Here is a 27,395-nt window from a genome sequence, read left to right as displayed (position 1 = left end):
GTACAAAGAGCAGCGTATAAGACGATGAAGAGAGACACACAGTGAAGGTGAATGGAAGAATAAAACACGAGGGATTGTGAACAAACAGAAAAAAAAACAGCACATGTCGAGGGAACTGGAGTCACACCGAGGCAGCTGAGTCTGGCTCACAATGAAAAGGATCCATTGCGGACTGCAGGCAGGAGCTGTGTGAATGGAAGAGACTGTAGATTTGTAGATAGCGGAGACAGAAGTGCAGGGAATGGTTGGGCTGCATGGGCTCTGTTGTTGGCATCGTTGCTGCTGTCCTACTCTGCTGCTGCTACCCTTCCCCCTGCGCGCTGAACCAGTTCAGCACGTACAGATATGAGCTCCAAACACTCATCTGACTGGATCCCTTACAGGTACATCTGTTTGTTGGTGAGAGAGTGAGCATGTATGTTTGGTTGGAGAGGATAGGTGTCTTTGATGGGGGAAATAGGATGATGAATGGATAATGAGTGGCTCGCTGACAGGGCTGCAAAAGTGATTCTCTCATCCTTGTCTTTAATCTGTTGTATACTCTCATGTTTCTCATGCTGCTAGTTGAGCGCTCAGAGCTAGTTTGTGAGTGTCTGGTTGTGTAGTTGCTGCTGAGGTTTTGTTTATATCAGCTGGTCTGAAAATTAAATCTATTGCAGGGCTCAACAATAAATATGGCCCTTCCTGAGCCAGTTGACGTAACTGTCACTGCTGCATTGTCACTATACCTTGTCTGTCAATGTTATGGCTCTATTTATGCTGTTTGTGTTTTTATGCTTTGAGAACTTTTAGAACTATAACTGGCTACCATAGATGCGATTTTTTAAAGATATATTTATAATTTGTGAGTTCACAACTTTCCTAACTAAAAAAATAAAAAAATACCATACACAATAAAAAAGCATTTCAATCATGCATATGTAAAACATGAGTTACAATGGGTAATGTTGCAGTAATGTTTTGCACTACATTTATTCTGATTTATTTAATAATAATTAAGGCTGCTGCATTTATTTGATCAAAAATATCTATCTATCTATCTATCTATCTATCTATCTATCTATCTATCTATCTATCTATCTATCTATCTATCTATCTATCACTATCAAGTTCACCTTCACTGTGTGTCTCTCGTCATCGTCTTATACGCTGCTCTTTTTAAATAGTAATATAGCCATGCTTTTGATTTATGTTTACTGTTGGAGGCATGTCTGCTGCTGCTTCTTATAGGAGCCTCATTGCCTCACTGCACTGCCTCTGCTCTCTCATTGGCTCTTGGTTGCTATAAGTTACAAGCCCACTTTCCTCCACTCTTTCGTTGGAAGATTACATCAGGGAGCACTTGCTGCTTGTTGCAAAGAGCCTAAAGGTACCGCTCGACCTACCCTGGAGGGTCTAAGACGGTCTCTAATGGAAGTGTGTTTTTATTGTGAAGATCTGCCCTCTCCCACACCCCAGTTTCTTGTGTGTGAGGTCCATGATTGTGACCTGAATGGATCGTAGAAATCTAATGAGCTTTGGCACTTGAGGAGCTCAAGGGAACCGTAATGGAAAGAGAAGCATACATGAGTCATTTGTTTTAAATAAACCTGTAGAAAAGAAAATCATAAATTATATCTCTCACTTGTTTGTTGTAGTCAGTAGTGGGATTGAAAGGAGGGTGATTTGAACCTTTAGAAAATTCTTCCATAATTTACTATAATTTTCTGTTGTTCAAAACCTGTAAGACCTTTTTCTGCAGAACAGAAAATAATATTTTTAATGAAAGCAATGCAGTCCAATGTTATCACTGGGATCCAAATATCATCTTCAGTGTCCCACAGAAAATAGAAATTCATACAGCTTTGGAATGTCATGAGGGTGTGTATATTTTTTGGGAGAATATGCCTAGTAGGACAATAGTAATCACATATGTGCCTCCTTGAGAGATCTCAACATCTCAAACCGTTCTATCCATCTATAGTTCTTTGCTAACATACTGAAATCTGCAATTAATCATCCAATAACTCCATCAAGTTTCCTTGGGCATGAAAGAGCAACCTATGAGCAATAGCTTTTTTTCTCTGGAATGTTCTTTGTTGTTTGTCACTAGTGTTTCTTAAGGTTTATAAAAGTATTTTGATGGATGTTTTTCTATAATACCACTGATCAATCTTTTGTATTTAGTTAGGAATTGGGCAGAGATTTGCCTTGCAAAAGGCTGATCTCATAGATAAAACACTTACATATTGTACACTAGAGCTGTGGTTGAACAGTTGAATTACTCATATGTGAATTTCAGGCAATGATTTCCATCCAAAAAGAAAGTAGGTCAATAATTAGAGAAGCAGCAGTTGGGTGATTTTCAATTAAGTGCCTTGCTTTCAGGCAGACTGGTAATGCAGCAAGATCTGGATCTCTGCCTTTGTGATGGTAGTCAATATTCTTATGTTTGACACCCCCTACATTACTTAGTCTTAAGGACTAGGGAAACAAACGGCAGTGAGCACAGGCAGCGAATGTGTCCTTCTCTAATGTCTCCCTCAGTCAGCAGAGCCGTTGGGCCCTTCATGGCTTTTTTTCTTGGTGTGATGAGCATCTCCTCCCCTGCAGATGGGGCTTGCTATGAAAAATGTATTGAGCTTAGAGATCACATTGGTGTAGCTGATGTTGCCTTAGCTGGACCTTCTGCATCACAAACACTAATTTCACAGCCTTGGCTAGTTTATTAGAGAGCCAGTGTGCTCTGGTAGGTCACAGACCTACAAACAAACACACACATACACAGAGCTCGCTGGGGGTTAAGGGCCTTGTTATTCACAAACATGGAAAGATGAGTACCATTGCCTGCTTTCCATTTGAACATTATGTACTAGTGTGCACATACATAAACGCATGTTGTTTTTTATACTGCCACAGTCTGTCAGAATCTTGGCCTGATCAGTCAAATGTCCTCTAAAAAAAAAAAAAAAAAAAGGTTACACATTTAAGTATATGGACCAATTCTCACTATTACCTAGCTGCTTATTAGCATGCCTATTATTAACATATTGGCTGTTTATTAGTACTTATAAAGCACATATTCTGCATGACCATATTCTACATCCCTATTCCTATCCAATACCTAAACTTAACAACTACCTTACTAACTATTAATAAGCAGCAAATTAGGAGTTTATTGAGTCAAAAATCATGGTTAATAGTTTGTTAATTGTGAGAATTAGACCTTAAAATAAAGTGTGACCAAATAAAAGGGTAAATTAGTAAGCAGATATGTAAATTATGATGTTAAATTCTGAAAAAAGTTTGAATCCAGTGTTTGAATCTTTAAAAAAAAAAATTTTATTCTGTGATGGAAACTGGCTTCCATAATAGATAGATGGATAGTTTCAAGTTTACTTTTTTTCCACAGTCAAAAATGTCCTTGGATACACTGAAAAAATGTTCAAAAAACAGTTTGAGGCAATTTTCCAGAGTCTTGATCCATGTAGAGTTTCTGTTTTGCTGTTGTTTCCTGTGACACACTCAGTGAATTGCAGCAGCTAGTTGTGAAAAGACCGAATCAAAATAAGAGTCTCATTGCTGGCGGAAAGCGCTGAGAAAGAAAGATGTGGCGCTAAGAAAGAAAAGACATGCATAACTCTATAGAAATTCTTTAAAGCTATCTCGAAAGTGTGACTGACCTTTATTCTTGAACTGTGCAGCAGAGTAGTGTAAAGAAATACACAATCATCCCTACTGCTTAAAGGGAAAAAAGTATTCTGTTATCACTTACTCTCAAAATAAATTTTTTCTCCATGCAATATAAAAGAAGCAAAAGAAAAGTGAACTTAATTTAAGATCTATTCTCTAAAAACAGGCCTTGTCTGATGTCTTATGCAGTTTTACTTCTTGAGTTAATTTAGTGAATCTTTTTTTAAAGATATTTTTGCTGGAATACAAAACAAAAATTAGTATTATTTTTTAGAGAATGCTTTCAATGCTTGAACATTCTTGTGGGTCATAGCTTGTTTTGTTTTGTTTTTAAACAAAACATTTTCTGTTTCTTTAGTGCATTGTATTTGTTTTTATGAGAATTTGCAGTTAAATGTACTGCATGCAAATCCAGAAATGTTATTTTCTAATTTTATTACACACACATAGAGTTAAACACCCACATGCATACACACACACACACACACACACACACACACACACAATGACACACAAAGTGAATTGTCACTGTCATCAGTGAAGCTTGATGGTGAGGGAGAGAAATTCTACCGCACATTGCAGGCAGCTGTCAGAACATATCAGTTTATCTCTCATCCCTTGTTGAACCTTATTAAATCCGCTCTGTTTATGTCATTATCTGACAATCTGATGGGAACTGACACCCTTGACTGCTAACATTAGGCACTATGCTTTGTGCGTGTGTGCATATATGTATTTTAACTTTAGAAGGGAGTTCATGAATGTGTGCAAATAAGCATGACTATTTCTGTATCTCGAGGTTTGAGGTAAGTGTGTCAGTTACCAGAATAGGTGTCAGTATTTCTGAATGAGTGTGTTCGTGGGCAAGTATCTTCGTGCCCATGTGCATGTGTGATAAAAATGGTGTCAGTGTTGGCAGTCCATAGAGAGTGAGATTTCTCAGGTTTAAATAGAAAAGTAGAGACTCTAAGTTCTTTGCAGCTAGGCACTGGAATATCCATCCGAGCAAGAGAGGAAGAAAGACACTACTATAATCCTCCTGAAAAGACAAGCTTAGAGCAACATGAATTTCCGTGTTGATCCAGACTTGTTGTTAGTACTGGTTTGGCTATGAAACATTTTATAACTACGTCTGTCTTTCTCTCTGTGTGCCTCTCGTTCTCTCTGTGTGTCTTTTAGTGCTGCACGATTAATCGTTAAAAGATCATGATACTGACCATGCAATCTTATTCCTAAATGATAATGATTCAGCTATGTCTATTACGCTTGTTTCACATGGCAAGCAACAGAGTGTGAACATATTTTGTTGCTGTTCATGTTGATGAATGAGGGTTGGCCGTCACACTTCCGATGTGAACACTCATTCACTAATATGGGCAGCAACACGCACTGCTCACGCTCCGTTGTCACTTGCGATTGTGAAACTGGCAAAGACTTATCTATCAACTGTAGGGATAATGTAAGTATACCTTTGAAAGTTGGATCATCACAATGCAACATTCAAATTTGCATTCACACATACCGCTGATCCGGAGAGAGCAGCAAAGAAGAAACAAGTCTTGATGAATGAGACACGTCATTAGTAACTCCTGCATACAAATAATTTTTTCAATTCTTTTGTTCAAATTTATATATATATATTAGGGGTGTCCCCAACTAAGGATTTTCATAGTCGAATCAGAATTTTCGAATCTTGCCGATATTCGACTGAGAGTCGAATCATATGTTTTGGGGGCGGGGCAAAATACATCACCAAGAGTCAAGTCAGACATTCGACAGTTGTTAATCAATTAACGTTAACTAATTAACAATTACGTTAACACACAGGGAAAATGTGTAACGGACACCTCGCAGATACAAACGGGGTAAATAATGTTTTATGTTTTGATTAAAAGATAGTTAACATTAAATGTCAGCGAAACCCTAAGAATTCACAAAATTTTTTACAATAGTACTCTCATTATAACGTTATGTATATGACAGTAGTTATTAATGTGCTGCATTTCTGGTTTGAGCTGCGCGCACTGAAGATGCCCACTGGCCTCTGATCATCATGGCCTCCTAACAATCCCCATATCTGCTGATTGGCTTCATCACTCTGTCTCCTCTCCACTAATAAGCTGGTGTGTGGTGGGCGTTCTGGCGCACTATGGCTGCCGTCGCATCATCCAGGTGTATGCTGCACACTGGTTTTGGATGAGGAGATACCCCCTGACAATGTAAAGCGCTTTGAGTGCCTAGAGAAGCGCTATATAAATGTAATTAATTATTATTATTATTATTATTATTATTATTATTATTATTATTATTATTATTATTATTATTATTATTATTATTATTATTATTATTATTATTATTATTATTATTATTATTATTATTATTATTATTATTATTATTATTATTATTATTATTATTATTAAATCTATAGGGGTGGTTGGATTTATTCATGCACGTTAAAATATTTATTTGAAGCTTCTTTCTTTTCAGATTCTTATTTACAGCATTATTTTAATAGGCTGTATATTAACTTATTGGGAGAAAACCAGTAGTTCTATGTGAAATCAAACATTTGAGCACCCCCATATAGCCAAAATGGCATGATCATAACACCCTGCAAATATTCGACTGTGAGATTGGTAGTTGAATCAGACTCCTCCTATCGAAGCATCGAATCTTCGACTATTCGGGGTCACCCCTAATATATCTATCTATCTATCTATCTATCTATCTATCTATCTATCTATCTGTCTGTCTGTCTTTTTATCGTTCTATCAGTCGTTCTATCTATTGTTCTGTCTGCCATTTTATTTGTCTAAATACTTATAAAAATGAGAGCGTCTTATTAGCATGTTTGTTTGTGTTTAGTAAATGCCCGTGGTGTTCTGAACCGCTATAAATCTTTTTTAATGATTTCTTTATTGTCTAATGACATCCAGAGGGGAGCCAAATCAACACGGATAGCAAAGATAACAGAATTCTTGATTTCTTTACAGTATTTGTAACTGGGCATGGGTTCCTATCAAATGTTAGAACCAGCACCCTGGTTGTGCTGTACAGATTATACAGCACAAATCCTTTTCCACACCACCCTTGATCTGTCACACTTCTTCTCTCCGCATGACCCACCACAGCCACAGAGGAAGCCCTCCATTGCCATTTAATTAACACAGCTTTTGGTTCAGCAATAACAGGCAGCAGAAATGCATAAGGAGGTCTGGAGTTAATGTGTTATAGCTGATTAAAGAGAATGAGAGGAGGGACAGGCAGAGCACAAAAGCCTCACCAAAGACCTCTCTCCTCACAGGACCTGAAAGAGCACAATGAGTCATAGGCAAGATCAACACAGCAGGGCTGTCTGTGTCATGTAAAAAATGATGTTCATACGTACTATTTATATACTGTTCTGCCTATATTTTAGGTTTAATGACTAGTAAAAAAGAGCGACTGGTGTGATTCGTTTATATGATAATACCGGAGTTGCTTTTTCAATAATGTATGAGCTAAGATATGCTGAATACTGATGTCATATCCTGTGCAGCAGAGGTTTTAGTGGAAGACATGAACAGTAAGGACTTGCATCTGTAAAGAGCACCTTTTGTTAAATCATTGATAGGTTACATTTTTCTTTTACTGTATGCTTCTCTTGACACTGGACCATCTTTGTATACACAAAAGGACCTCTAGTAAGTTTCATCTCTGTTGGCGCTACTCTCACTGTGGCACATCTTTTTTGTGAGGTTTCCCCACTAATCTTGTCTTTGTCCTCCTGCAGCACCTTGGATGATGAAGGCACGAACCTACGACAACAGAAGCTGGACAGACAGGTGAGTCTTCCTTTGGTTTCTTTTCAGCACTGTGTACAGAAGGCTCTGCTCAAAGGAAATGAGATAAATTGAAAAAGAATGAACAAAAGGAAAACAGGTAGAAACAGATCAATGAGAGAGAAACCGTTTATTGAGGAGTCACGTCACGGAAACATATTCTCAAGACAGTTTAAAGAAAATGGCTTTGATAAGAGTCCATATGCCAGCAGTCCCTTTGCCTTACGTTATGTGCTGTTACTTCAATAGACTTGCCCCAGATAGCTTTGAAAACTTATGCCAAGATTGATTCAGTTAGCCAGACTCGTTCCTCTGTGGTCTTCATTAGCCTTGTGGTTTGCATTTGGTATGCTGATAATCCTTTGTTATTTAACACACTAGACTCTAAGAACAGCAGATGGGTTCCTTGGAAAACTTCACAAAGTTTTTGGACAGTCCATTTTTATTTACTCTGTGAGTTAGTTATTCTTTGCCACAAGCATATAATTTTCCTCAAATTTCTTTAGAAGGGCTTTTTAGACAAAATGTGGCTTTAGGCATAATGTACAGACAGTTTGAATTAAACCCTGACCAGGAGCAGTGCAAAATACTGAAGGAATGTAGGAATTTAGGAAGGTTTTTTTGGTTTGTTTTTTTTGCAGTGACTAGCTGACTGTACAATATCCTGCTCTTTACAAATAAATAAATACTTGGACATACAATTTTCATACAAGTTGAAAGTATTTAAATATATTTTTTGTAGATTTGCTTGAACCTTAAACTAAGAAAAATAGTCCATTACAGCATACAGTTTTAAACAGTCAACCTAGCAACAAGATGAACACTGCAACAATACTACAAATTATTTTATTTTATTAATGATCTGAATTATTATTAAGCTGCTTTGTATAGACTAGTTAGCTAACATATTTAGCTGTGCCTTCCACTGTGCTGACTTCTTTATTTGTGTCTCACATTGGTTTATTGTTTTTCCAACCATAGTTGTTGTTTTTTTGCTTAGCTTTATACTCACCACATACAATACAATTCAAAAGTTTGGGGTTGTTAGGATTGTTTTTATGTTTTTGAAAGACGTCTTTTTTATTTATATCAAAAGTACAATATGGTTACATTTTTTACAATTTAAATAACTTTTATATTTTAATATATGTTAACATGTCATTTGTTTCTATAATGGCAAAGCCAAAACCCTAACACAAATGGCAAAAGTCATTTTTACTACACTGAGGAGTAAGCCATTTTTTTCTTTCAGAAATTGAATTTCATAATTTAACATGATTATTATGAGATGTAGTTCATAATTCAACGTGATTAGAAATTAATCTTGAAATACTAGTGACAGCCAGTAAAATAATTGCAAGTAGCAGTATCAAGATCAGGGTATCTGGGGTATTCATACAGATTTAGTTGGTTTGCTTTCAAATTTCAGACAGATATAAAAAGATTTAGTGACGTATTCTCAAAGTATCAGAATTACAAAGCTGGGACAGATTTAGGGTGTTAGAGGAGACAGAAAGAGCATCCGCCTCAGTCTTGAAGCCTTTTTTCAGAGAAAACTGACAGCCCAGAATTTTTAGTCTGTCAAAGTCCTTCCTCTCTTCAGCTGTCCAAAAAGTCTAGAGGTGGGCTGTAGATGGGAGATAGAATTTTAATGAGCTGCGAACATTAGGAACGCAAACCTTCGTGTTCCTTGCCTCTGCAGTGGGGGAGTTTGGAGGATATCTCCTCGAGGGTGCTTTGCATCTGTTTGTCTGCTGTTGTGTTGTAAACACCAGAGGTTTCTGCAGCTGGATAGGGAGACACACATAATTTGCTCCAAATCTCAACTCAAGCCAATAGGTTTAGCCCACAGCACTCGGCTGTTCTTTAATGAACCTCCCACACTCTTCACAAGACCATGAGACCAAATTACCATCTTTATTGCCTGTCTGCTTTGCATAATAACCTTGAAGGAGCCAAGCCTGAAATTGTTGAGCATCACCTTAACCAGCCTCTTTGTGCTCTCTATGGCCTCAGGAGTCTTTGACCACTGCATTTCAATGAATTTTAAGGTGCTGCATGAGCACATATTCCGAGCAATCTCTTTTAATGATGCTGAAAATGTTATGGTTTATTTGGCAGCACTGTTTAGCATCAGCTCTGAGAACAGTGGAGAGCACAGACGGCGAACATGTTTAGGCAATGTGTTCGCAGATAAACAACTTTTTATTAGAACATCAATATGGAGATATGTGCGCACTGCACAAAGGCATGTTTCCCCAAGCAACAAGGTTCCGCCAATAGAACGAGCTTTGTATAGAAGCCCCTCGGGAGATGCAATCTTGTAGGAACATGAAGCATTATTAAAAACACAGGAATTCAGTGTCTCTGCTTAAGGATGACACATTTTAGAGCCAAACCAAATCATAGGATTCAAATCAAAGGATTTTCGCTTTTGTTTTAATGCTATCTCTATGATATTATGAAAAGAAGACTGTGTATTGACACATATTGCATAAATCGGTTTGATTCCGATTCACAAACTCTTGATTTGATTTGATTCTGATTTTGATTTGTTTGGATATATATAAGGTACAGTGCATGTCAATTTTTCTTTAAAGGGGTCATATGATGCGATTTCAATTTTTCCTTTCTCTTTGGAGTGTTACAAGCTCTTGGTGCATAAAGAAGATCTGTAAAGTTACAAAGACTAAAGTCTCAAATCCAAAGAGATATTCTTTATAAAAGTTAAGAGTCAACCACACCTACCTAAAACGTCTCATTCTAACACGCCCCCACATGACTACGTCACGATGTGGGAAGATTTGCATAACGCCGCCCAAATGTTCACACAAAGAAAGAAGGCGGAACTTTTATTCTTGCTGTTGCTGCCGCTGCCATGTTGTGGAGTCGCTGTGTGTTTCGTTGTGAAAGCAAAACTACTTTGTTTGGCCTTCCAAAAGAGGACACGACTAGAAATCAGTGGTTACGTTGTATTTATAACACTATTCCAGAACAGTTCAACCCAAATATTCAGATGTGTGCTGCGCATTTTATGGAGGATGGATGAGGACTGTTTCCTGAACCAGTAGCCTAATGCGTCTGTGGCACAAAGGCTGTTTCTATAAAATTGGGCAGTTCCAATGGACAGTCTGCAAGGACAGTCTGGCGCTTTTGACTCACAGCCTGTAAGTACGTTTTTTATATTTAAATAATTTGGCAATGATGATTCAAACGCGAGTTTTGAGCAGTGTAGATTAGGCTTGTTGTTTGTTGTTTCTCCGATCACTAATGCAGACATGGTTTTATGTTTACGCGGCATGATGCAACGTAAAAACACAGTATAAGTCATTATAATCCGCAATTATGTCCCCACTGGATGCAACAAATGCCTCGTTTGTAATGGGTTTTATTGGTTTTGTCTCGTCTAGTGATGTCTGGATCGCGAACGAGTCGTTCTAATTAACCGGTCAAACCAGTTCACCAAATCGAACTGAATCATTTGAAACGGTTTGCGTCTCCAGTACGCACTAATCCACAAATTACTTAAGTTATTCAGTTTATAAACGTGCCTGACACTCCCTCTGATGCGAAATAAACCAATATCCCCGAGTTATTCAGTTACTCCTAACAGTACATTGACTGAACTGCTAAAAGAGAACCAATGATGGGATGGCCACGAGCAGAGCAGCTGGACTGAGTCTCGTCCTGCTGGGAGACGGCATCACAATATGGTAAGGGGCGTAACATTTCCGTCACACGCTTGAGGTATTCAGCCAATCACAACACACTGGATAGCTGGCCAATCAGCATACACCTTGCTTTTCAGACGATGAGCTTTGTAAAAATCGACGCGTTTCAGAAAGGTGGGGCATAGAGGAGAAACAATAATGTACATTATATGGAAAATAATGTTTTTTTTAACCTTAAACCGCATAAACACATTGCATTACACCAAATACACAAGATAATGTTCTTTTTAGCAACGTCATATGACTCCTTTAATGAAAACAATCTCTCATTACTGTGCATTACTATAGTGTTAAAGGTAAAGATTAACCAAATTCATGGCTATTTATTTATTTTTTAGATATAATGATCTACACTCAAATAAAACAAGAGTTGTGTTCAATCGTTTAAATTGCATATAATCCAGTTTTATGTAAACTTTTTAAGGATATAATTGTTTCAACATTCTACAATGTACATTTAAGCTCATTTTCACTCATTTATATTCAAACATAGCTACACTGTAAAGTATTTTCCAAAGTTGCAAATAAAACAATTATTGGGGTACATTTTACAAGAAAATTCTATTTCAGTCTTATTACTTCAAAATTTCGTGTTTAAGTCACGTTTATTATTATTTGCAATTTATTTGTGAAATTTACTGCCAATTTCTGAGTGAAATGTTTCTACACTGATTTTTTTCCAGTATACAATAAATAAGACATCACTAACAAGTAAAAATATAATGAATATTTAATATAGGGTTTTTATTTATCAAACCTCTCCTCTCTCTAGATTTTTCTAGTTTACTAATGAGCATTAGAAATTGAATGGCTTTCCTAAAGGTAAAACCTTTTATTGTTTTGGTGATATTTATTGAATATCACACACAAAGCACAAAGCATAGTCAGGGGTGTGTTTAGAGTTTTGGGGGCCCTAAGCAAGTGGTACCTGGGGGTCCCCCTTGGTAGAAATTGCATTCCGCAGGGGCCCCATGCAATTGCGTGATGCCTAAACATGCTACTGAGCTTAGTGTGATTATTAGATGGGAGACATGCTGCAAATAATGTTTAGTAAAGTTGTGTTAATGCGTCATCAGAAAACAGCACAGACAAAAATAACATTATTGTAATTTAGAAAATGTATATTGGTTCATCAAAATGAAGATTGATTAAAATTGATTCATTGATATTGTTAACCCAGCACTAATGAAAATTAAGAAAAGGCTTAATATATGGATTTTTATAGCAGCTGCTGGTGTGTTTCTGCTTGCATAATCCGTGGTAATAGGTTCCTTTCTCTCTTAAGGATTTTCTATTTGCACACCCACCAGCTAGCACAGGGGAGGGTGTTTTTCTGCCTGACTGGACAGACCTGCTGCTGGTCTCAAGCCCACTATACGCACAAGGATTCCTTTAATGTTTAATAGACTCCAGCACTGGGATCTCCCCAGAACTCTTGGCTATAGCTGCACTGTAAAAAATAAGTGTAATTTTAACTGTACAATTTTTTAAAAACAAAAAAAATGTTAATAGGTTAACAGTAAGTTCCCGTACTATATACAGGGAAAAACTGTCAAATATCTAACCAGATATTTCATGTTATTTTACAGTAAAATAAAAAGTAAAAATAACAAATCAATGTATAATTTACAGTAAAAAAACGGTAAACTGATATTCCCAGAATTCCCTGCGTGACACTCCACATTTGAGTATTTTGTTTAAATAATCATGTTTTTTTAATAGTTTTTGATATTAATTATGTATATTTGGGCTTTATGTTACATCTTCTGTTGTTTAATGAAAGTTTAATGCATTATTTAAGTATCGTGTGTTACCATGATGGTGTTTAGTGTTTGCATGAATGACTCTGTGCGCCTTCTATATATTAGTATATACTTCTGCTTGTGGCGAAGCTACTTGTGATGAGCTTTGATTCTTCATGTGGTTTTCTCTTTTACCACCTGCATTATTATGGTGGTTGTCAGTATGTTAAAGGTACAAAACAGATTTTAATAGCAGTGTGCATTGTTGAATTTACTGGTTTACATTCAAATTTTCTTGTTTGGAAATTACAGTTTTATACTGTAAAAAGCTTTTGGCCGTAAATGTGTTTACAGTTTTTCTGTATTTTTTTACAAAATTATTCTGGCAACCACAGCTGCCAAAATTATTTAGTAAAAACTACAGAATTTTGTTTACAGTGTGTACATAATGTCAGGTTGCTGCGAAAGTGAAGAATGTTGTGTGGGGAAGCCCATGCTGGGATGAACATGCAGTCATGTGTGAAGGGAAGGCATTGTTGTATGACTGGTTTTAGCTCTAGGACATTGAAAGTTTTATGAAGAAGCGACACAGTCTGTGCGTTCCAAGTGGTTCTTTATGTGGCTCCGTTCCATTGTTGTTGAAACGCAAACGTTTCCAAGGTTTAAACATTATTTCAGTGCTTTTTTTCTGACTTAGTTACTTATTCTTTTCATTGATGAACCTCATTCATTGATGGAGAGGAGAACCACTGCTTAAAATATGTTTTTACTTTGTGAAGAATTTCATGTCTTCATTAGAGCAAATGTCTAAGAGTGACTTGTCAGACTACTTGAGGTCAGTTAGACCTCATCAGAGATTTGTTAAGGTTAAATTACAGAATGGAAATCTCTTCAGTGCTGTTAGTCATAGAGCTTTGGTTGAGCGGTTGAGAAAGATAACTTGTTTAGTCGTCTTAGCCCTTTTTAGATATATGTTAATGTTTTTGAAAGAAGTCTCCTGCTCACTGAGGCTGCATTTATTTGACCAAAAATACAGTTAAACAGTAATATTGTGAATTAATACAATTTGAAATAACTTTTCTATTTTAAAATATGTTACATTTATTCCTGTTATGGCAAAGCAAAGTTTTCAGCAGCCATTTCTCCAGTATTCAGAGTCACATGATCCTTCAGAAATCATTTTAATATGCTGAAACATTTCTTCTAATTATCATTGTTAAAAACCCGTTGTGCTGCATAATATTCAGTGTTGAGTAGAAAGTTCAAAGGAACAGCATTTATTTGAAATAGAAATCTTTTGTCACATTATAACTGTCTTTACTGTCATCTTTGATCAGTTTAATGGTCGTGTGTGTGGTGTAAGTTTTTATGTCATATATATGCAACTAATCCATCTTTTATTCATATTTTTTTTTATACAATGGATATTCAAATGAATTACTGCAATGCAGAATATTATGACTTACATAAAGAGTAATAGAGAATAGCAAAATTAATTACACAAGCATTCAGTATATGATTATTATTAAGATTTCTTTAGCTTATCAGTTGTTTAGGCTTTCAGAAAATGCTGCAGATGCTTTTCACATCCGTGCACAGCAGTATCCTTCTGCGATTACGTTTTTGATATTGAAAGAAATGTATTATTTATATAGAAAGATTACAAAGGAATGCATCCCTGAGGTTAAAACTTGCAGTGCATCCTGTCCTCATCTCTAGCTCTATTTTTTTTGCAAATAATCTCTTTAGAAGATGCATATAAACTGTGGCAGAAGCACAGAAGTACAGAAGCTTTGCCATGTACAATGAAGAATGTTCATTAATAAAAATACTTGCTGTAATACAACAGTAATTTTGGGCAGCGTTTTGTTACGTCTTGGGGCTGCTTTTTTATTTATTTTTTTGCCGGGGAAGATGGGATTTAAACTGCAACTACTAGAGGCAGTTCTCTCAGAAATAAATATATTTTGTGCCAGTTACTTGTTCCCACATTTCACTTTAGTATTTCTTTCATGTCAGACGTATGCTTAAAGAAAAAACAGATGAAGTTACGTGTAGTCATTGATTGATTTTCTCTTCACACTGTGCCATGTAGCACAAGTACTGTAAATCTCAAAGCTGTTTTGCAATACTATACTGTAATGTTTGGCTGTACACTGACTCCACACTAACGATCACGTGTATGTGTCTGTTAATGTGTGTTTGTAGCGAGCTTTATTGGAACAGAAGCAGAAAAAGAAACGTCAGGAGCCCCTGATGGTGCAGTCTAATCTGGACGGGCGCTCTCGAGTGCGCAGGACCCGGCAGTCAGAAGAACAGGCTCCCCTTGTGGAGAGCTACCTCAGCGGCAACAGCAGCACCATCTACCACGGTACAAAAAAAAAAAAACTCTCTCATAATATTTCAAATAACCATAATGCCACAGAGACTCAAGGGTCACGTTCACTCTTGAGGGCATGAGACGTTATTCCAAGCTGTCATTACGCTGACATGCCAATATCGACCCAAGCTGCTCAAACAGAGTGGTTCACAAAGGCTGGTGATTGAAAATGGAAATGCTTGTTTGCTGATTGTTCGGCAAACAATGCTGCCATTCTTCACACTGCCAGCAGTACTGGCTTGAGTTACACTATTGATCTCTGTCCCAGACTGCTCAGTGCTAGATAAACTCTTCCTACAATGTCAGTGCAGACCTCAATCATCTATATTAAAACATTTGCTAGTGTCAGGGGTCTTTCCTCTGAGCTATGAGAAGCCTTTTCTTTATTTTGGCATTATGGCTACCTTGTTTGTATTACATACCTTGTTAGTTTAAAGCCTTTTGCACCAGTCTTATTTTACTATTATTTATATAATATTAATGTAGTGTTTAATATTTTGAATTAACTTCTAATTCTAATATTATTTTTTATATTATCAGTTTTAATTTAAGTTTTGTAATTTTTATGAGAACTAAAACTTTTGTTTTATTTCAGTTAGCTGTCAGGGCTTTTTATTTTAATTTTTAATAGTTTTTTTTGTTTTAGTTAACAGTAACAGCACTGCTGTGCATACTGTAAGCAGTCTTTGAATGCTTATTATGACATGCCGATTAATTTGATGAAGTTCTGACTGTGTAAGAAATGTAGGGTCACATTCCTGCAGTGTGACCGATCCTGCGACCTCCGAAGAATCAGTAGAAGTTTTTCCTTAGTTTTTTACAGATGTTACATTTTTTCAGTTTTCACGATGCCACACATTCTGTCGATAGAGTTTAACTGGTATTGAAACCAGAACATTCCCGTAAATTATCATTCAGTTGATGCTGATCATTTGACACCTGTGCTGTGGGACTGTTATATTCCTCACAGGCTTGTGTCATTATTAAAGATAGGAATGTCTGTTGATACTAGCGGTATACAGTATTATGAATAATTTACAGTGTTTCCCTCAGTGTTGTGCTGTCTCATTAAAGAGTGAGCACCTTTGGCGCTCATCCTGCATGAGCTTTAGTGAATTGTAACTGTAGTTGATTATGCTGTGCATATTATTTCCTTCTTTGTACATTTGTGTTTGTCAGCCCTATTGGATGATAAGAAGTGGCATGTATACCTCATAAGGTGCATTTGCACAGAATATTTTGCTGCTCAACGTACAGTAAATGCATTTACACACAAATCAGAATTGCAGAAGCAATGTTATTGCATAAAATGATAATTGAAATATGAAATTATAAATAAAAATCTGAAATTATTATTAACTGGATTAAAATGTCATAATTTTGTCATATCCAGTTCTATGAAAGCTCAATTACAGGCCTTTGTGTAATTATCAGGTTTGGAAATTTGTGTGAATGAGACAATAATGATACAATATAATTTCTAATTTAATGATATAATAACCGGGCAGTACTATTGATCAACTTTCTCACGCTTTATGGTTATAATCTTGGAAAAAACGACACCTTCCTTCAGGGATGCAGGAAGTAGGGGTGCTGAGGGGGCTGCAGCACCCCCTGTTTTCACATGGTTGCAAATGCAACGCCAAGTTTGTTCATTTAAATTTATTCAGTTTTAGCATTTAATAATTTATTTGTAATGATCTCTGAAATGTCAATTGTAAGTGGGCTATAATAAACCCATGTTTATCTTTATAAACATGATTAATTTTACCTGTGATGTTTTCTATATGGGATGATTAGCCTAATCCTCATGAACACGTGACGCTACCCCCCACCCCCCCCAACACGGACACACAGCACCCCCAACCGAAAACATCTTTCCGCACCCCTGCCTTGCTTCAGTGTTTGCTTGAACATTTCTTTACATCATTGTGTCTTAATTGTGGATTTTATTTCACTTATTAAGCTTTAATAATGATTAGGCCCTATCATTTAAATGACAACAACAACAACGTTTAAGGGTTTCATTGCATCTTTATGCAGAATTTGGGGCAGATACAGAGCCTGAACAGAGCAGCTTTTACTCACCTGTGAATTGACGCCTTCAGTCTCTCAAAGCATGAGTAACAAAAAGTAACTTCATTGTTTAACTCTGCGTCACTCTCTCTTTTCAAAAATAGCAAGTCAATGTCTCTGTGGTTTCTTTCCATAACTAAACCATTGATCACCTATCTCTCATTCTGACAGGCTTGTCTCTTTATGCCTTTCAGTGGTAGTGATGTACTGTAGCTATTGACAAGCTTCTAACTGACAGTGATATGCACTTTCATGAGTGCATAGACTCCTGTATCCTCCCAGATCTGTTGCTTGAAGGAAGCTCAGCAGTTCACGTCCTTGAAGGACAGTTAAAAGAAGCAGACTGTGAGAGGGAATGAATTGTGCCTCAAAGCTTTGATTTCACAGTTGTTCTGACAGCCACTGAAACCCCTTCAATTAAAATTGCATCCAGGGGTGTACGGGAGCAGTGGAATATTTATTATCATTATTATTATTTTTTGTGCTTGTAGCCATCTTCTGTGTGTAAGCTTTGTTTCTGATTTGTGTCTTTGCTAACTCTCTTTCTTCTCCTCATATACTTTAACCCATTTCTTTATTTTCCTTTTTCCCCCTTTTTTGTGTTTTATTTATTTTTTGTTTTCTCTCACACTATCTTCTCTGCTCCTGCTGGCTCATCCTGAACCTCCTCGTTTAGTACAAGAAGCGGAACAGGAAGAAGTTAAAGCCGTAGCAGAGGTTCAGGCCCCTCGCTCGGCTAAAAAAACCAAGCTGCCTACCTCCACTCCTCAGACTGGCAGCGCCAAGAAGGAGAAAAAGGGCAAGCACAAAGGTCAGCTGAGCAGCCTGTTAACCATCAGGCTCAGCATGTGCACGAAAAGCTGTGTGTGTGTATGTTTGTGTCTGTGTGTGTGTGTATAGGACATTTGTGCCATCCAGTGATTCAGTTTGTGTCATGATCAGCGTTACCTGTGCTGTACAGAAGAAACGATTGAGGATGTCCTCATGCATTACAACAACATGCAAAAATATTTGTTCATTTGGCAAAATCATTTTGTCGTCATGTAAAACGTAAAGACTACAGTGTTACAAAAAATATATATTTCAAGTAAATGCTGTTCTTTTGAACTTTGTTCATCAAAGAATCTTTAAAAAATCATGGTTTCATGATTTCAACTAAAATATTAAGCAGAATTATTAATATTAAGATTGATTTCATGATTTATGATAATAAGAAATGTTTCCTGAACACCAAATCAGTATATTCGAATAATGTCTGTGACACTGAAGACTGGAATAATGACTACTGAAAATTAAGCATTGTCCTTACAGGAATAAATTGCATTTTAAAATGTAATAAAATAGAAAACAAATATTTTACATTTTAACAATTTTTATTACAATTTTTACTCTATTTTTGATCAAATAAATGCATCCTTGTTGAGCATAAAAGACTTCTTTCAACGTATTTAAACAGTAGTTTTTTTTTTCATGGTTTTCACATTGATTTCAAAACTGCCTTGTTGCCATGCACATAAAGTATATGTGTCTTACCATGCAAGACAACAATGTCAGTTAGCATTTTTATTATTTTTAACATTGCTTAATTATTATACTACACTATGACAAAGTTTCAATATTTATTTAAAATCTACAAGTTTGAGTTAGAATAGCTCACACGACCTAGAGTATAAACACAACGAGTCTGTAAAAGCAAACTAGTTAGTTGATTTTCTAAGTAGGTAGTTCTAAGTAAGATCTAAGTAAGTAGTTTTCCTGTTCTGGGTGATCACATTAATGTCCCCACCAACCTTTGTAGTCCCAATTAGCCACTTGTTTGCAACCACCTTTCTCGAGACAAGTAAAAAACTTTTTTTTTTAAATCACTAGTGGTGTTATCTTGAATAAAATGTGCAAAGCTTGTGTTAGCCTCATGTATTGACTTCAGGACAATGGAACTGGAAGTGCAAAAAAAAATATTTCTGGGTTCTAGGCCTTATTCCTGCAGCACTATAATGTGAGAAGTGAAACTACTGTAAGCACTTCCTGTAAACATACAAATTTTTGGTAGTTTTGACTTTACCAAGCTAGGTTTGAAGGCTGCTTTCTTTAGTTTTACCAATTAGATTTTATATACACAACATTTATCTGGAAACGGTTATGGATGTGGTTTGGAAGAAAAAAAATACTGCAAAAAAACTGAAAGGATTTGAGCCAGATATGCCTAAAAAAAGAAAACCTTTTTTTTTTGCTGCATGTCTGAACACAGCTATTTAGTCACCTATTCTTCTTTTATTATGGTGCTGCTAGTCGTCTTCTGAGACTGCGACAACAGAACCATTATTATCTCCCCCACACTCTTGTAGCAGCCCTCGACACAGGTCATTGTGCTTTATCCACAAAATAACCTACACAAACAGATCTGTGACTCACAAATTATGATTTCAAATCAGAGATGCTATTTCTGGACCCAAAGCTGTGAAAGAATAAGCTGATGCAAACATATTGTTCATTTTATGGAGACTATTCTTGATTGATCAATATTCTCTGTCTCTCTGGCTTTTTCTCTGATGACTACTTACCTTGTTAGGGAGCCCCAATGTCTAAATGCAATACTGATTATCTCGTCAGAGCTAATTCTCTGACATTGTTCAGCAGATGAATTCCTGGAGGGGGAAAGAAGGGTCTCAGTAGCTATAATGGCTTGATTTGGCCTGGTTGGATGCATGGATGTATGGTAGCTATAATCTGGACGTTTGCATGTAGCTGTGCTTGACTGGGACAACATGTTCTTTCAATAATAGTGACTATTGGATGAAATACAAAACCCAGGATGACATAAGAGCAACTATTAATAGACAATAGCAAATTATTGAAACCCCAAGGGCACTTAAAAGCATCAGCACATGCAAAGTTAATTGAGAAGGTTATATATTGCATACACTACCAGTCACAAGTTTGGAATAATTCAGATTTTTTGTGTTTTTAAAATAAGTCTCTTACACTTACCAAGGCTGTATTTAATTGATCAAAATACATATTAATATTGTAATATTAATAATTTATATTAATAGTAATAATGTGAAATATTTTTACAATTAAAAAATATTCAATTTGAATATATTTTAAAATGTAATTTATTCCTGTGGTAGCAAAGCGGAGTCATCAGCAGCCATTACGCCACTCTTTAGTGTCACATGATACTTTAAAAATCCTTCTAATATGTTGATTTCTTTAAAAAAAAAAACTTTTATTCAGATCAAATGGATCAAAAGTGAATGTAAAGACAAAAGATTTCTATTTCAAATTAATGCTCTTCTTTTGATCGTTCTATTCATCAAAGAATCCTGAAAATGTTTTATCATTTCCACAAAAATATTAAGCAGCAAAAGCTGTTTTCAACATTGATAATAACTGAGCAAAACAAAGCAGCATATTAGAATGATTTCTGAAGGATCATGTGACCCTGAAGACTGGAGTAATGACTTGTCATCAGAGGAATATATTACATTTTTAAATATTTACACTATATTACTGTTTTTACTGTATTTTTGATCAAATAATTGCAGCCTTGATGAGCATAAGAACCTTTTAAAAAAACATTTAAAAAATCTAAATAATCCGGTAGTGTTTGTGAGACAAAGGACCATCAATTAGACTCTAATACTGCAGAGGAATTCATTCACTCATTAAGATTTGAATGTCTGTCTCCATATTTCCATGAATGCCATTATTTTTGTGATACCAAAGTGGATACAGGATGGCTGACATAGTTGAGTTAACAGTGTTACTGTGTTGTGGTGGTACCACAGGAATTGATGGGCCCGCTGCCTTCCAGGATGAGGGTCAGGAGCTGGGCAACCAGATTCAGATCCTGACAGTGGGCCACTCACCTGCCCAGGAGAGCGAGGCAGAGTGCCAGGGTGAGGCAGTGGGCAGCACACAGTCACAGGGCAAACAGGACCTACGGGTCACCATGCTGAAGAAAGGTACACCAGCGATAGTCCTCAGGGTGACGCAAACGAGAGTGGAGAGAGAGACAGATGGAGAGAACGCTACCATCATGACGATTGAGACATGCAGATTTGCAGATTGTTCCTCAGTATTATTACTGATCGCCTAACATGCAACACAACATCATGTTCCTATAAAAACATCATCTGGTGACTAACACTTTGAGATCTATTTATATGCTATAGCACTTAGATTCAGTATCTGCCACTCTCTCCTCCTTCTGCGACATATTTGGATTAGATCATGTCTTTACTGTCTGCATGACTTATTATTAGAGCCAGTATGATTCGATCTGGACTATGGACAATCATTTTGTCCTTTGCATCTCTGTTTCTGCTAATTTGTAGAACTTACCAAGAGTGAAGAGTTTTTTTTAATCCAAATGTTTGTTATGTCTCTGATGCCCTTTTGGCATCAGAGTGCAGTTATTTGCAGTGTTATTTGCACTGCATAATGCCTCTATGTTTGCTTTATGCCTGCTGCTGTTCTCTCCTCATGTTCTGCTATCGACACGCTATTTGATTAGCTCCTCAATATTTTTTCTTGTTCAAAGGAATCTCCAGTAGCATGAACTTTGATGAAGAAGAGGATGAAGATGATTTGGTCAGCTCAAGTTCATCTCAGCTCAACAGCAACACAAGACCTGGATCTGCCACCAGCAAAAAGTCCAGCAAGGTAGACTGTTTTCTCTGCTTTTTTAAAAGTGGTTAATTAATTTAAGTAAATTAAAGGGTTAGTTCACCCAAAAATTAAAATTAGGCTGCGTTTTACTCACCCCCGAAGCATTCTAGGTGTATATGACTTTCTTCTTTCAGACGAATCCAGTCTGAGTTATTTTAAAAATTGTCTTTGATCTTTCAAGCTGTTTAATGCCACTCAGCAGGTGTTCGCCCATCCATAAAAAGAGGGGGAAGTCGTGGCCTAATGGTTAGAGAGTCGGACTCGTAACCCAAAGGTTGCAGGTTCGAGTCTCGTACCGGCAGGGATTGTAGGTGGGGGAGTGAATGTACAGCACTCTCTTCCACCTTCAATACCACGACTGAGGTGCCCTTGAGCAAGGCACTGAACACCCAACTGCTCCCCGTGTGCTGCAGCATAAATGGCTGCCCACTGCTGGTGTGTGTGTTCACTGCTGTGTGTGTGTGCACTTTGGATGGGTTAAATGCAGAGCACTAATTCCAAGTATGGGCCACATGTCACGTCACTTTCACAAAAAAGTGTCTCACAAGTTGGCCTTCTGTAGCGAATCGATGCGTTTTTGTAAGAAAAGTATCCATATTCAAAACGTAATAATCACTTGAATCTAGCTTACACTCACTGTTGTAAACAGAAGCAGTTCTGGGGGAATGACGTATGAGGTCAGTGTTGCGCATGCGCCAGTGAGTCTCGTGAAAACCAACGTTTGTTTACAGGATCAAAGGAAGCAATGTTTCCTTACTTTAGCAAAGGAAAACCAGTCTCCTCTTGGCTTATATCGAAATCCTCTGACATTCTTCTTTACAAATCCTCGTTTTGTACTTCTAATTCTTGACCGTTGTTTTGTTTTGATCTCTCCACTGCGTTTCCACGTGCGTCACTTCTGACCTCATACGTCATTCCCCCAGAACTGCTTCTGTTTACAACAGTGAGTGTAAGCTAGATTCAAGTGATTATTACGTTTTGAATATGGATATTTTTCTTACAAAAACGCATCGATTCGCTACAGAAGGCCTTTGCTCACCCCCCGGAGCCATGTGAGACACTTTTTTTTTATGGATAGGCGATTTTTATTTAAGTTCTTTTGGACTGAAGCAATGCAACACCTGCTGAGTGGCATTAAACAGCTTGAAAGATCAAAGACAATTTTTAATATAACTCCGACTGGATTCGTCTGAAAGAAGAAAGTCATATACACCTAGGATGCCTCGGGGTGAGTAAAACGCAGCCTAATTTTCATTTTTGGGTGAACTAACACTTTAAGTTGATTTTTCAGTTTTACACAATGTGAGCAATAGATGCAGACGGCATGGAAGCATGGAGGGAAACAAATCATGGTTACCATAGCTACCTATTCATTGCTAAGAGGAGACTGAAGATAAATATTTATTATACCATTTAAAAGTTTGGTGTCATTTATTTTTTTATTTTTTTTAAAGCATCATTATTATGGTACTATATACAAGTTATGATAGGTCATGCTTAATATGTAAAACTCTTTTTACAGTATGTACCAGAGGGTCACTGTTCTGTCACTCTGTACACCAAGGGGTCCTTGGCCTGCAAAAGGTTAAAGATCCGTGGATTAGATGCAGTTCAGCACCAAAAAGATTCTGACTTAACCACCACACCCACAGTATATAATGCATTGTTGATTGAATTTATATAATTTTTGTTGATTCCCCAACTAGCAGTTTTGCATAGTGAAGGTCATTCCTTGTCCATTGCTGTCTAAACTGAAGCATGACTGCTATTTTGAGCAGTATATGTGCGTTAGCTCCAAATGTGAACTCCTCTGTGTCCAGTTATTTTACATGTACAATGCTGACACAAGCAGTCTTTGTATTGTCATGCTAGGATGTATTCTCTTGTGTCTATCTTGGCACAAACCCTGCAATGCTGGAAATGGAGGGTCAGAGTCCTGTTGTTTCCTATGGCAACAGTGAAATGATTACTTTCTTAAAATAACTTGATGGAAACCGTGCATGTTTGAAGCCCCTGCTCTTACCACTGTCACTGGTGATCACATTGTGCAGTGTTTTGTAGAAAATAAAAATGTATTACTAAGAAAAATGTATTAGTAGATAAGTCAAATAGGGAGAATACCTGCAGTGTTATGCAGTGTGGCTGTAATATATTCTGAAGATTCTGAACATTTTTATGCTTTTATTAATTGAGAGACTACATGGACATTTTAAAAATGTATTTATTTGTCACACTGCAGAAAAAAATTATAAAGAGAAATGCATTAAACTAAAATCTGTAAACTTTAAAGAAATGGTGACCACTTACAGCATCCTTATCTCATAATTTTCTCTTTTGCATATACATATATCATATATATATATTTACCTAAAATATTGATGTTGGAAAAAACAATTGTGCATGTTATTTGTCTTTTATCCAAGTTATTCTAGTAAACTAAAGTCATGGAGTCCAAATTTATTTATTTATTTGGTTGTATAGTGGCTCATCCATGTCTCTTGGGCCTGACCCTGCTAACGTCACTGGGCTGCTTTGCTGCTCTTTAACATTTCAGTTTTAATCCAGCTGCTTGCATTTCAGACCACAGGGACATTTGATTCATTTACACTGGGGTCCAAATGTCTGAGTGCACTAGTGAAAATGCTTGTATTATGCAGTCTGTACAATGGAGTTGGGAGTTCATATCACATTTTACATTATCTCTTTATTTTACATTTTGTGAAATTTGTTGTTGTTTTCCAGGTTTAAATATAACAAATGTCTTCATTTTCAGTGGGGGTTCAGATGTTTATTTATTTATTAGAATACAGTTTTACCACATTTAGCATTAACCCCCTCCTCCCCTAGGTTTACATTAAAAATAAAACAAAAATCGCAAATGAGGTCTCGGACCTCAGATTTATTTATTTATTTATCATTTTTTCCATTGTAACTGTGTTCCATTATAACTGTGACATTGTAACATTGTGTTCTACTTTTTTCAGGTTTAAAAAAACCTACATTTACAATAAGATCTTTATTTATCTATTTATTTACCCAGAAGTTTACATATTTTTCTTATTGTACAGTAACTTATCTTTGATTTACAAAATGTCTTACAAAAATCAGCTTTTTTCTAATGTCTCTGGCTTTTGGATTAATTAATTTATTGTTTGTTTATTTGTTGAATGTTTATATATGAATGTGGTTGTGAATTTGTAATAATCAAAATGTACACTTCTTTTAACATAAATTTATAATTGACTAGGATCAATCTGTATCTGCCTAATCAATGTGACAGGAGGCGACCTCAGCTTCCACCCCATTGGCCAATGAACCATCCATCGACCTAGATGACCTAGAGGAGTTCATTCTCAGACCCGCACCCCAAGGAGTGACTGTGAAATGCAGGATCACACGGGATAAGAAGGGCATGGACAGGGGCATGTACCCCACCTACTACCTCCATCTGGAGAGAGAGGATGGCAAGAAGGTCAGACACATCAAAACTGATTATTTCCATGTTTTTCTAAAGAGTTTTGCCTTATTTGGAAGTCATCATTGTTGTGCACCAGCAATCAAGCCCAATCAGTGACACTCCATTCCTCCAATTTGCCAAAGGGCTTGAAATGATTGATGCTGATGAAAGGAACCAACTTTAACCTGAAGGGAGATTTAGCTAAATGACAACTGAACATAATATTGCTGCGCTTGGCAAATGCTTATCCTAAAAATATCAGGACTAAATCATAAATCATATGTTAAAAACAATGTGTTATAGCCATCTTATTTACCTAATAGAATAATACATATAGCCAACTTCCCTGTATGTATCTGTATGGGTTTCATAGTTGTTTATGCCATTTCTCAAAACAAAATATGGAAATACTGTCTCTGATTGTTTATGTCTCAATCGCTATCAGATGTTTTTGATGTCAGTTTTGTGCTGCTGTTTCGGTGTCCAATTAAATTCTGTTATACATTAGATTTTCCTTTTAGCTGGGAGGAAGAGAAAGAAGAGCAAAACATCCAATTACCTCATCTCCATCGACCCTACTGACCTATCACGAGGCGGCGAGAGCTTTATTGGCAAACTGAGGTACATTTAAAGATGATTCATTGTGTTGTGTGATTCATAAGGTAGCGTAACTTAAATCTATGCTGCTCTTAGAGACAAGAGACATGTGTCTCTTTCTAAACATTCAAGAGGGACCTTTAATGAGTCTGTGTGCATGTGTGCACTGCTGAACCTATTTAAAACTGTAATTAGGTTCATTGCTGGTGTGCAGGAGTGTCCCCATTCATATGAGGAGAAAGCAACTGTGTGCATTCTAATGTCTGAGTCTCATTACAGCACATATAAAAACATACATTTTTGATATTAAAAATGATCATCTTTAAGCTTTGTGTGCTACTTGGTTTACAAGCCAATGGACAATAGTAATTTTAGAACAATATTAACCTTAAAATGTAATTAATGTTGTATAATTAAAATCTGTAGTAGAATTTATTGAACATTTAATTTGTACTTTTAATACAATTCTTTTGTAAAAGAATGTTAAGTACATATAGTAAATTATATATTATATCTGGAGATATACACTGGCCTCAAAATGTATTTGGACACTTGTAAGCCACAATTAGAAATGTATAACATAATTGCATTATTTAGAAAATATCAAAACGTGTCATTTATTTGAAAGAAATATATCACAAATACACGTTTCAGTAAAAACATTTTACAAAATTAAGTTTGTTAGGTTTCAGTATATGACAGTAAATATATAGTTTAAAATAGAGATACAAAGTCTAACTGTCCAACATTGCGGAACATGTTCATTTGATGAACTACAACTGGTGGTTATTCTGCTAGTGTGATTGTGAGGGAAATTGACTTCATACATCCTTCTAAAATTACCTGTTTAAAAATAATTGAAAACGTGTTTCAGAAAAGTGATGTTAGTTCTGAGAAAAGCTCTAGCATGACTTGCTTGCCAAAGCCACTCAGTTTGATATTTTGTATCTCATGCAATGAAAATCAGATATTTTAAATAGTGTTTTTAGTGTCCAAAAGTGTCCAAACACTACATATTCCAGAGATGGATTTATTTTAGAAGCCACACAGAGAAGTACCTGTTTGTTTTGTCTGTATTCTCATCCCTGTATTCTCTCTTTCGTGAATGCAGCGGATTACATTGTGATGCAGTTTGGTCGTGTAGCAGAGGATGTCTTTACAATGGACTACAACTACCCCATGTGTGCCCTGCAGGCGTTTGCTATTGCTCTGTCCAGTTTTGACAGCAAGCTAGCCTGTGAGTAG

The 27,395-nt window shown here is 36.5% G+C and overlaps 1 protein-coding gene across 1 annotated transcript; it reads left to right on the top strand.

Moving 5' to 3' along the window:
- Window positions 1-27,395, top strand: LOC107594267 (tubby protein homolog). The gene is made up of 10 exons (XM_016284252.1): window positions 1-383; window positions 7,445-7,496; window positions 15,175-15,337; window positions 18,099-18,233; window positions 21,214-21,390; window positions 21,969-22,090; window positions 25,377-25,568; window positions 26,062-26,174; window positions 26,478-26,515; window positions 27,262-27,395. Exons 1-10 carry the CDS (start codon window positions 346-348, stop codon window positions 27,393-27,395), a joined length of 1,164 nt encoding a protein of 387 aa, XP_016139738.1. The 5' UTR covers window positions 1-345.

The sequence above is a fragment of the Sinocyclocheilus grahami genome, unplaced genomic scaffold (assembly GCF_001515645.1).
Source record: "Sinocyclocheilus grahami isolate Dianchi unplaced genomic scaffold, SAMN03320097.WGS_v1.1 scaffold10.1, whole genome shotgun sequence".
NCBI classification, from domain to species: Eukaryota; Metazoa; Chordata; class Actinopteri; order Cypriniformes; family Cyprinidae; genus Sinocyclocheilus; species Sinocyclocheilus grahami.
This window is presented reverse-complemented; position numbering and strand designations above follow the sequence as displayed.